Raw genomic sequence first — 12667 nt, 5'->3', positions numbered from 1 at the left:
TGAATTCTAGTCTGTTTGACCAGAAAAGCTGGTTCATTTGGTGAAGTGTGAATGTTTAATTAAACTTGGATGTGGACCAAAACAGCAAAAATCTGGTCCACCTAAAACCTCTATCTGTCGAGTATAAATGAACTCTGGTGTGGTTTGAATGCATATGTGCATGCTAAGCAGACCAGAGTTTGCTCCAAAACCAGGAAGAATACTATATCAAAGGGAATTCTGTTCAAATATTACCAAAAAAAAAAAAAAAATGTGAGTCTAGCACTAGCAGAAGAAAGGGTTTGTTATCTTTTAGGAAAGAGTGAGAGAGGATTCCTGCAGCGACTAATCCATTTTTTTGTTTACACTTTGCCCACTTCTTCAAAGGTGGTTCCACAGGTGAGGGGGTGAATTAGTTTGGCTCATTCGACAGTGCAGTGTGAAATTTTGGTCCCCAATATAACAGAGTCTACTGGACAAGGAGGTGTGAAAACACCTTTTAACACAACAGTGTTTGTTCTTCAAAGAAAAAAAGGAAAATATTAATCTAAATAGAGTTGACTGAGGTCAGATTTTGCAGATTTGTTTTAAATAGAGTGCCAGTGTTCAGTTTCTGTTCCTATATATAACAACTGCACAATAAATCTCAGAAAGTTTAGTTTTGGTGGTCAGCCCTTTTTCTGGAGTTGGCCCTGCCTAAGAACAAGTGAAAAAATAGAGCTAATAGCCATTTAATATATAGTCCTCTCTTTGGGTTGTTTCCCAATGACCAAACTTAAAGAACCCATCAAATCAGCACACAATGTAATATGATACATCTATGGTTTTAAATGGTTGCTTTGTTTGTTACAGCCAATTCTAGTTTCAGCAAATAGTGATTGACTGCAACAAACCTAAGATAAGGATCCTGTTTGATTCCTGATCATTTGTTTCTGCAGGGGAAATGGAGGATGGCCAATACACAAAGTCAAAGACATGTCTTGAAATCTCTTTGCAGCTTATTAAATTCAGCACAATATATAAAAATCCAAGAATACCAAAACAAAGTATACTATAATCTAGAAACGTTTTATACAAGTCTCCATCCCTCATCTCTTAAAGAGAAGGATGAATCAGAAAGCCCATAACAAAACTGATTCCTCAAATCTACTTTCATTTGATCATTCAGATTTTATCACTGTTTTCTCTTCAACTTTATTTTTTCCTGCCAGGGTGATTGTTTGGTTTTCTTTTATTTGCTCTTGAGAAAAGAATTAAACTATCAGAAATTCTTTAAACATTTGTCTTTATATTTTGTAACTTTTTCTAGTTATTGTCAGACTTCTTTTAGAGAATGTTTATCACAAATATATTAATCAAAAACAAAAAAGGTATCTAATTCAAACTTGTTGTCTTTTCTAAATATAAATTTTAAGCAATTAAAAGTTCATCTATATGAACATTATTTTTTCTACATCTTTTTCAAAAGGACTTAACACAGTTTAACAGGTTAAGAGCATTTTTGCAAAAGCAATGCATGTAAGCTAAGCTTTTGATTCAGCTTTTATCTAGCCCCAATAAAATGTGTAAAGCAGGTGAAGATGGATAACACATGTGTATGTAAAGGCATATCCAAAAATCTGAGTCAGGTCAATGCAAGATTTCTAAAGATTTCCTATCTGTATCTGCCATGTCCCTTTTGTTTTCCAATTACAGTTTTAAGCTTGCTGGAAGGGAAGAAATACTAAAAGAAAATGGTGAATGAATCAAATTAAATGAATTGATGCATTTATTTTCTTGTAGCCTGCAGTCAGAATGTGACAACAGCAAAATGATGATGTTAAACTTTACATAATAAATCTGCAGCAGTAGCGTCAATGATCAAAATTATATCCACAGAGTAACACCCTAGGCTACATAGAAGAGGAGGGAAGCGCAGATACAGGAAAATAAAGTCTCACAAACAAGACTTGTCTGTTTTTTATTTGGTTAATGGGAAGGTATCCAAAGTTAATTAAAAAAAACAAAGTCAGCTCAAATTATTCCAAGTAGTCTATCAATGTCAGAAGTTAATGGCAGAGTTTCATCTGGAGTACCCTTTAAAAGCTGTTTAAAATAGCCTCATCACATCCTCAAAGCATCTGCAGTGGGTTATTTAGATAAAAAAAAACAACAGGATCCTAAAGATGAAGCAGCTTAAAAGGAATTCAGTCATTGTTAAATTTACTACATTCACCTGTGGCGGCATGTTTCCTGTTCTGGATTGACATTAATTCCATTGTTCTGTCTACTTCTGTTGCTCTAATGGACAAATGAGGCAGTTGACCTCAATATGACTTCCTCCCATATAAAATGTCTGACAATGTTTTTTTTAAGTTCAACTCAACCAACAAGCTCAAACATGTAATGCATAGATACCTATAAATAGAAATATACCTCAGTATCTGCAAACTGTGACACAATGGTTCATCAACCCAGGACGTTCTGGCACACTACAACCACAGACCCAGCATTTTATTGAGATCTTATGTTAAAGGTCAACTTTAAATAGTGCATAACGTTTTACACAAGTAAAAATTGAAAACATTTGATGCACATTTGTATTTAATGCCTGAGTCAACATTATTTGAAATCATGAATAATGATTGTTTCTGCAGGTCTTTTAAGCTAGCTCTCGATCATCTTTTCTCCTCTAAGCGATTGAACTTTTCTGCCTGTTCTTTTAACAAGAACATTGTCAGATTGAATGGAGAACATTTATAAAATGCCTTTTTTTAGATTTTGCCAGCGATTCTTTATTTGATTGACATCTGAACTTTGACTAGGACATTCTAACACAATAATATGTTCCAACAGAAAACACTCTGCAGCTTTTCTGATCACATGTTGAGGATTACTGTCCTGTGGGAAGGTGAACCTTGACCCCATTCTCAAATGATTATTAGCTTCTAACAGGTTTTCTTCAATGATTGCAGTCAAAGAAAAGCTCCCCCATATCATGATGCTGTCATTCCCATATCTAATCTGGATCAGGGTAAAGTGCAGTGTCAGCCTTCAAAGCCAACAATATAAATGTATAAATTTGCTGATTTCTAAATTGCAGCAGGTTGCAATGGATATTACTTAGGCATAAAGAAGGGGCTGAATCCCAGTATAAGACATACATTTTTTAGATATTAATTTAAGGGAAGTGAAAAGAAGGCATCTGTCTCCTTCCATTCTACAAAAAATATTTTTGTGTTGGTCAATCACAAAATAGTAAAACAAACTGTGAAAGAATACTTTCTGTACTCTAATACCAAAACAAAGACTGTTCAAATCAAAATGATGTCCTTCAACAACTTAACTAACCGCTCACAAATCTTCTTTTGTACATTTAAATCCATGAGCGATCTGTGCAAACAACTGCAGAAACACACTGTGGCACGTTGCAGCTTGCTGCCTCACAACAGCACCAAGAACAGCTGCGGTTTTTAGATAGGTTTTAACTTCTGTTGTAGGTGCAGCATGGCAAAACCACCTTCCCGTCAACTCCCCTGCATGCTTATTTGTGCCTTCACCCCCACTCCGAACACTGAGCTCATTCAGGAGGAATCAGTGGATTTCGGTGCTGACCCGCAGAGACGAGAGGAGCAGCCCGGTCCGTTCTGTCTCTCATTATCTGCTGCCTGTTCGTCAAACTAACTGCAGCCAGAGAAGAATACCTGCGTTCACTTTGAAGTCTGTGCCTGACTACAGTAAATTATTAGCTCTCCTGCAGCACAGCTCCAGGCCCTCAAGACACCCCCGGGCTGTTCAACTGTGGGTGCCTTTACCTGTCATTCCAGCTGTTGGGCATCTCTCATTGAGGCTGACAACAACTGTTACGCCTCGCAGTGGTACTACTAGGTTCATCATTCTACTTTCTGAGAGGCAGTTGATGTGGGCGAGTTTATGCAGGTCTATAACAATGGATAGAGCGAGAGACAGGGAGGTTGGGGGGGAGAAGTATGGGGAAGAGCAGCACTGCAGCTCAAATTAAATAGCCAACATTCCTTTAAAAGGAAGCAAAGGTAGCCTTTGGGTTCCAGACAAGCCTTAACTTGCACAGCGTGGGTAAAAGAAAAGAGATGACAAGTGCAGCACTCCTTTCAGTCTGACAGAGCGCAACAGGAAGTGGCAGGGCCTGCTTCACATGGGGCTTCTCGAGTGCAGCGCCTCGCTGAGAACACGTCACAGTCTCCAAAACCACCAGCGCCAACCAACACCCTTCCCAAACAGCGTCTAATAACGAGCAGACCCAATAGTTCTCAACATCCAGGGGGAAAAAATTAAAACAGTTTGCCCTGACAGAAATTCAGGAGAGATACTCATACAAGAGTGACAAACTGGCTCCACGACCTTTCCTCTGGAAGGTATGTTTAATAAAATCTTAACCCACGGCGTTTCACCAACTGAATCTTCAGTCGATGACGGCAATCAGTTAATGCAACTGCTCTGCTAGACGTACGGTAATTAGAGCTTCCTGTGAAGGCAGGAAACCCTCTGCAGTGCTAAAGGAAGTGACGTCCTTCAGTTTTCAGAAGGCAAAAATTATCACTGACAATCAATTATGCATAGACACAGATTATTGACCTCTGTCTGCACTGAGGCGCCCAGTCTATACCGTCTGATCTGATGATGATGAGTGGTAAAGAAAGGCAGAAGGAATCCACAATTTCTCATGTTGAGCAAAAACAGCATTGAAGGAAAAACAGCTGAATAGATCTGGTATTTGTTGTTCCAGGGACTGAATGCTTGTTTTAAAATGATAGATATGGCATAAAAATTCTATTCAGCAATGGCAATATAGTACAATGACTGCAGAACAACTTTCACAGCCTGGCTCCTGAGAGAACAAAACCTGGCATGGTCGAGGAAATAATTCACCCCATGCACAAAAGGAGAGGTCTCACAATAGGACGAAGATCACAAGCCAACATCTTTGTTTCTGACCTAAATTTGTATCTCTGTATCTATAGTGTCCTACTAAAGTATTCATACCTCAATATTTTACCTTTGTCATGCTGTAAGTGCAAACGTGAATGGACTGTGATGAAAAAAGACATAAGAAGTGTCTTAAGACTTTACCATAAGCAGTAGTCTGTTGAGACAGATGGGAACATATGCTGACATTTTTGGCAAAAACACCAACCACACGATGAGACATGGTTGTGCCATCAGGCTGTGGGTGTGCTTTTTCCAGTACTACAGAAAAGACGGTCAGATTTTAATGGTAAATGAGCATGGCTGAATATGGAGCAATTCTGAAAAAACAAATATATATGTGCTATGTTCAAAGACTAAACAGACTCAGCTTCCAGGAGTTCACTGACCCTAAACATGCAGCCAGAGCTACAATGGAAACGTGTAAGCAAATACATGTGAATCTTTACAGTCAACATCTTAAACTATTTTGCAAATAAAAATGTCCAAAACTGTTGGTTCCTGTAGTGCAAAGCTGGTGGACATTTATCTTCCACAGAATGTGGTTGTAAATAGTTTCATAACATACTGACTTAGCAGGGCTGAATCTGGACAACTTTTGTCTCTGTTGAGAAAAAGCATCCCACCACATGAAGCTGCCACCATTCAGCTTGGGGCTCTCCATATGTCGTTTGTTCACAGCTGTTCCTAAACATCTAAAGCCTCACGGCAGCTGAGTTCACTGATATTAGCTTCCACACAGGTGAACTTTACACAGACAATTGTTTGCAATGGATTTTATTTAGGTGGATTGGGATGAATGAAGATAAATTCATGAATATGAATACTTTTGCAAGGCAAAGTTAGTTTATACGAACGTTGGTAGTTTTTTCCTTGCAAAGTTTTCTCAAACCCAGACCCTTGAAATGCATCTTCATCTGACAACTGTTCTCAGAGCAGAGCCGGAGAACGCAGCTCTCATTTTTGCCAACTTTTAGCCTTGGTCGGCCTGTTTCCACTGGGCTACGTTGGCTTGATAAATTACAGAGAAAAGGAGGGGCGAGCGGGGGACACTATTTGAGGGAGATAAAAACATAGATTTCACAAGGTCACCTGCAATAAACCTCCCACTGACAACCCATTACACAACATGCCTCCCTTTGGGAATATTAAAGTGATTTGTGGTTTCAGGATAAAACCGAAATCGACTCGAATAAATCAAGAAAATACACAACATAACTCCGCTGCTGCTACCTGAAGAAGTTTTCTCCAACTGTCAGCAAACGCAAAGCCCCTTATAGCGAGTCCAGAGCTTGAGCAGGAGTAGAAACTGTCCGTGTGGCGTGTGAACTGTCCGTGTGGCGTGTGAACTGTCTGAAATGCTCAAGTAAAGCAGTTAATAGCGAGGATGCGTTTAGCTGCAGCGCAGGATTCCTGTATGCGGACGCTACCGTCTGCCGCTCGGGCTGTGAGTGAGTGGTGAGGGGGAGCAGAGCCATTACTCTCCGAGAAACAAATATCTCTTCCAATTGGCGACTCTAAACTCACCAAGTAGAGGCGAAAAGGATCCAATGGATCATTATGTTGACTGGAAATGGGTTAAAATGATGTACTCACCGGCTAATATAGAGAAAACGACGGCCGTCGCGTTCTAATGGGTTTCCTGTTCGAAAGTTGCCGAGTGTCAGTGGGAGAAAAAAAACACACACTACGCGGAAGTACACATAAAAAAAGGAAAACGCAAAGAAAAAAGGGGCTCACTGTAACAAACTGTAAAAGTAACAAATTAGTTTTTAAAATTAAGCAAATAGTTACACTTTATTTCATACTATTGTGAAACGATACTACTGTTTCTTTTATGCTTCTGTGTGTATTCCTAGTTGGCCCGTGATAGAACGACGTGAACGACTTGTTTCCGCACGGTGTTACACAGTAAACAGTCCCCACCTATCCCTCTCTGCACCACATCTGAACCACATCTGGGTTTTCCAGGCCTATTTTGGAGCACATGATAAAATCATTTTACATGATAATACAACATAACCAAGCTCACTTCAACAAATGCGCATCTTCCCAGAGAAAAGTGTGAATGGCGAATTTGTTAGATTCTCAGGGAAAGCTGGAATATTATGTAAAGAATATCATTGTGCGAGCGATTTTTTTAGTCATTAAAATTGTTTACATATATGTTTTTTAAAGAAATACATAGCATATTGTTTATGCTGAAATAATTTTAGTGTTAATTTATCTTAACCCTACTTCAATTAATTTGATAAGTTATATTGTTTTTTCCTTCCTGTGAATGTTATTCCTTTGCTTTATGTGGCTGTTTGATGAGCTGGTGATTGTGTTGAATGTTCAAAGTAAACATATATTCTTGATTAATCCTCTTTATTACATTCCCTTAGCGCCACACTGTGGAAAAAACGTTCCTCTTACTCAACCAGGGTTTTACTTGCAGTGCCTGATGAAACAGCTGACTTGAGCTCTGACCTAAAATATATAAATAAATAAAAAACACTCAGAATTTAGCTTAAATAAATAAATACAATTAATAGAATTACATCCTGGAGTCAGGCACACGTTATCAATAAACACAACTCATGAATGAATTTAAAGATGCATCTTCTGCAAGTAAAGGAAAACTAACATCTAGAAAGATTTGCTAAGAAGGGAATAACTGCATCAAGTACATCTATTTTTTTATTTTTGTATTTTTTATGATTTGCATACTTGCTGAATAAAAAGAAAATGCTCATTTTAATGATTTGCAAACTGGAAGGGTACAAGCATTGGGAGTAGTTGATCTCCATATTTCCCAAAAGCCTTGCTTCAACTGAAATGTAAAACATAGCATTACACAAATTTAAAAAAAGTTTTTATTACATAAAATAGAAAATAAAAATATTTGGGAATAATTACAAAATTTACTACAGCTATTATTATTATTATTATTATTATTATTATTATTATTATTATTACCTGTATTTTATTTCAAAGCTACCTTGTTAACTTATTGAAGTAGTTATCACATAGTTGCATTAAAATTGTTTTGTATCCTACAGCAATTAATGATGATTTAATTTATGAATGTATCTGTTTATTGCTACTATCTAACAAACAGATTTTTTTTTTTCATAATTTAGAAAAATAAATTATCAGAGAAAAATGAGGAAAAAAAAGTTAGACAAACGCTCAGTGCTTTTGAATATTTTTTTAAAGATGATGGATATTTTTTGTTAACTGATTTACAAACCAGACATTTTGGATATTTGTAGAAACTCTCAAATACTTGAATTTAATATCCCTTTTCTGCATGTGCATTTTCTCCACCTAAATTCTGATTTGTGAAACAAAGTAGACTAGGGAGGAGGAAAGAGCTCTATATTTAAAATGTGGAGAAGCAGAAATAAGACATAATATAAAAACAAATTATGAAGAACAAATTGCTCAAAGTTAAATGTTCAGCTTTCAGAGGCCTTTTTGATATTCAGAACAAAATGTGCATGTATAACTAAGAGCTTCTAAACACAACTCAAGGACACATTTACAATTACAAAAACATAATGCACTTCTGTCTATGTGTTCACACACTCCTTTCACTTTAAGAACCTTAATGAAAGTTTGCTCCCTTCCCATTTTGTCACCCTGATTCTGTTCACACAAGTCTGTTCATTCATTCCATAAACTCACCAATAGCCTGCTATCCAGAATTATATTTATTGCTTTTGAAGATATTAATCTTTTTTTTCTTTTTGCAAATTCATTTTTTCCCTCTTTACAGTAAAATAAACAAAGATGATCAGTAGACTCACTGCATTTTCATTTTGTGATGTGTACACGCACACACACACAGGAAGGAGACAGTATTTACAGCTTGGTATTTCACACAAGGGTGACTTGTGACCTTTCCTGGAACAACTTAACAAAACATAAAGCTTTACAGTAAGTTTACAATAGAGCTTTTACAACGGATCCTTGAAAGTGACACTGTCTGGCAAACCAATAGCAGCTAAAATGAAGAAACTGTACAACAGTGTCAGAGAAATAATTATTTTGTTTTTTTTGCAATGTTTTGAAACGGTCTGTTTCTGCAGAGATGAAAAAAATAAAAATAACACTGACTGAAAAGTAACCAAAGCAGATTTTTGAGGATGATTTAAAAAGATCCAAAGACCAATAACAGTAATATTTGACTAATTACAATAGCTTCATACTGGCTTAATGCTAACTAGAAAAATACATTTTCCAGTATGCTTTTTTTGAAATCCAAAGGTTTTTTTCCCCACTGGGCAAGTCGTAAAAATTATGAAAGTGGACAATTACTGGAATTTGGGTCGACGGAAATCAGAAATCAAAAAGCATAAGCTAGAGCTCTTTCTTCACTTTCAGATCGCAGATCTTCTTCCATTAATAGTTTAAACCTTGATACACTGACGCTTATAATTTTCCAACATGTTTAAATACTGAAGTAAATCACAACAATACAGATAAATCTTATCATAGAGGAATGATAATTAAATGTCATGTACACCATATTAAAATATATACACAGAAATATTCATACAAATTTTAAACTGGTCCAGCCTCCATCTGTCTTTTTCATTCCTGTTGGTAAAAATGCAGCAACAAATAAGTATTCACAGAGTGATACAGTTGAAACTGAATATATAATGTAACTTTTGTATTTGAATAAAAACACTTAAAACTGAGTGTACAAACAAAATATATATATATATTTTTGGAGGATGAGTTTATACAGACTACAGTGTGTTAAAAACATATTAAAACTCCTTTCACCTTTTCTTACATTTAGTCCCATAGCAATTAGAAAATTCCAGATGTTCTATTAAAATGTTTTTTGATCAAACACAAAGTAATGAATAGGTGAAAAAAAATTATGGTTTTTGAAAAAGTGTGGTGTGCATTTATTTTTAATCCTCCTTTACTATGACATCTTTAAAAAAAATCCAGTGCAGCAAGCAGCCTTCAAATGTCATCAAATTAATACGAAGAGCTCAGAACTTCAGCAGGGACAGAGACGTTGGTCCAGTTAAACTACGGTCAATCCTCTGACAGAACCTACAAGTTGCGAAAGACTTAAAACTGGAGCAAAGTTTCAACTTCTAACAGCACAGCAACTTTAGCCACACAACCAGAGGTACAACAGAATGATTCAGATTCGTGTGGATCAATTGTTTAAACCTGTATTTACGGTGATAGTTTAATGAATGCACTCTGTTCAGTCTGACCGAGCTGGAAATATGTTGTAAAGACGAGTGACAAAAAAAGACTCAAGATGAGTAAAGTGGTTGAAACATTTTCCAAAAGACCAGCAGCTGTGATTGCAGTGAACAGTGATTTTAAAATGTTAAATTTAGGGCTGCTGATTACACATACACACAACACTTTTTGGATTTTCAGTTGTAGAAGCATTTGAAACTTGCAATTTTAAAAAAAAATCAAGAATTAATACAATAACAGTTTGTGCTTGTAGTGGAACGAAATGTGAAAAAGTTCAGGTGGTGTGAATACTTACCAAAAGAGACTGCATTAAGTTAAAGCCTGTGAAAAGCATTGCTTAAGACAACCACTAGATGGCAACATTTGACTATGTCTTAATAAATTATATTTTAAACGTACTTAAATATGAATATATATATAAAGTCCCGAGAATGTGATGAATAAAAAAACTTACACAGCAAACAGAAAAAGAGCAGTTTCAGAAGTGGGGGACTGAAGTGCTTCACTTGGAAAAATAATAATCAGAAGTGAACAAAGATTTGAGTGATCGCAACAGGAACGAAGAAGAGAGTTATCAGAGCGTAGACCGGTCATGGTGATCAGAAAATGTCTTAGCTGTGGATCATTTTCAGAGTCTCTGCCTCCCTGTGTCTGTCATGCAGAGCCATGGAGGGAGAGAGTGATGGAGGCAGGGAAGGAGGTGGAGGAGTAAGGGGCATCAGGCTCTTCAACGGATGAGGAGACACCGGTGGGGGGAGTGAGGTGATAGGAGGAAGCAGGCTCCCTTTCTTTCCATCCAACACAAGCGGTGACCGGCTCACCAGACTGGACTCTTTCCCGATACCAAAGTCATGCTCGTTCTCGTTGTCCGAGCTGCAGTCGCTCAGATCCGTTATCTCCAGGTCTGAGTCTGATTCGGGGTCCTGCTTCACGCCGCCCCTCCTCTCAGTGGGGCTCTGCTGGCCCGTCCCGGCTCCGAGGCTGATGGCTCCCAAACCCAGACCCAGGCCTGTGCTGGGAGGGTTTGCCTCCACCCTCTCCCTCTCCCCAAGTGTCGCCCCATTGCCGATGTCAGTCCGACCCATCGGCAGGCTGCCTGGGTAGGGCGGCAGGCAGAGCCGAGCTGGCTGACCACCCGCCGTGCCGTTTGTCCCGCCAGTCTGCCCCGGTGCTCCCCTTTCACCTCCGGCAGCCTCCCCAGGGGGAAGCAATGAGGAAAAGGGGTGAGGCAGCTGGGAAAGGCTGCTCTGCAGAGGGTTGGGGTAAAACTGGGAGGGGTAGAGGGATCCAGGGGGCAGTTTGGGGCAGTTATTGAGAGAGAAGGCCCCTGGGAGGTATGGGTTGAAACTCCAAGGGTAGTCAAAGGGCGGGTTGCGGGGATACGGGCCCAGCAGGGAAGGGGGTTTGGAGTAACACGGGGCACCTAGGAAAGAAGAGACCCAGGAAAACAGAGGTTAACTCTCGGAAGAGGGCAAAGGTTTCCTGACTTACAAGATCCAAGAATGTTCACTAATTATAACTAGGATTTGCAATTCAAATCAGCAGCCATGGGGGCTAATTCTGGCACAGTTGCTTTCAAAAACCTGATGGTTCATTTATGCATGCCAGTACTGTCTTATACACCCACTTCACACTGCTGCAGAACAGATGTGAGCACAAAGAGTCTGCACTGCAGTAAAAAGTGATTAAACACAGCTCAAATCTTACAACGGATTCGTACTATACATGATTCTGAGAGCAAATATTAAAACAAATTTAAGAAATGTCAAATGTGTTACTAGATAATATTAGATCAGACAAATGCGCTTCATTGTTGCACCAAATTTTAATTCAATTCCTTGTAAGCATCAGTTCATAACCCAAATAGGAGGTAAATCTGAGGTGAAGCTGCAATTCAATTTTAATGAACAAACAAATACATTGCCTCTCAACCAGCCCGACTTCCTTCCAAATGACAACCAACTCAGGGATTCTGTCTCTGCTACACCCTCCACCTCTCTCCAAGTCTCACTCTTTCTCTCCCTACCACTCTGTTATTTACTATGCAGGGCTAATTTGACAGCGCTGAAGTCTGTGCGTGCTGGGCCTGGAGTAGCTGGCAGACACATGAATATTGAATCAGTCAGGCAGGCCTCACTTGCTTATGAAAACACAGTAATGGGCGCCCACAGGCCACAAACTGAAGCCTGCACCCTCAATTAGGGCCTTCCTGCCTGGGAAGGGATTAGGACAGCAGGGACACATGGGAGGAGAGAGGAGGGTGTGAAGGGAAGAAGGGGGGGAATAGGACCTGAGGACAAACAGAGGAGGGAGGAGAGGTGCAGGTTTGTGTGTGTGTGTGTCTCTGAGTGTGTCTGTTTACATGCTACCTTCTCAAGCTTGTATAGAAAAGAGATACAAGCACAATCAGATGCACAAGACGCAAATCCGTGCAGCATTTGTTGACACTCGTTTGCATGGAAGAAGGAAGATGAGGATGCAAAGTTATGACTCAAAACAGAAAGATGATTTCTTCAACCTC

The 12667-nt window shown here is 38.7% G+C and overlaps 2 protein-coding genes across 8 annotated transcripts in view; both read right to left on the bottom strand.

Moving 5' to 3' along the window:
- Positions 1–6802, bottom strand: part of arhgef1b (Rho guanine nucleotide exchange factor (GEF) 1b) — a 47132-nt gene extending 40330 nt beyond the window's left edge. For 5 of the 7 annotated variants that reach the window (XM_055047652.1, XM_055047657.1, XM_055047654.1 and 2 more), the window contains exon 1: positions 6520–6801. The gene's annotated coding sequence lies outside the window, so the exon portion shown is untranslated. Of the gene's footprint in view, positions 1–6519 lie in introns of all 7 variants that reach the window. The other 2 variants (XM_055047655.1, XM_055047659.1) reach the window with 2 other exon arrangements.
- Positions 6803–8603: 1801 nt separating this feature from the next.
- erfl1 (Ets2 repressor factor like 1) overlaps positions 8604–12667 on the bottom strand; it is a 46077-nt gene continuing 42013 nt past the window's right edge. The window contains exon 6 of the mRNA XM_055047457.1: positions 8604–11569. Within this exon, the coding sequence (XP_054903432.1) occupies positions 10758–11569 (812 nt within the window). The 3' untranslated portion in view covers positions 8604–10757. The remainder of the gene's footprint in view (positions 11570–12667) is intronic.

The sequence above is a fragment of the Poeciliopsis prolifica genome, unplaced genomic scaffold, assembly GCF_027474105.1.
Source record: "Poeciliopsis prolifica strain line A6 unplaced genomic scaffold, Auburn_PproV2 SCAFFOLD026, whole genome shotgun sequence".
NCBI lineage: Eukaryota > Metazoa > Chordata > Actinopteri > Cyprinodontiformes > Poeciliidae > Poeciliopsis > Poeciliopsis prolifica.
This window is presented reverse-complemented; position numbering and strand designations above follow the sequence as displayed.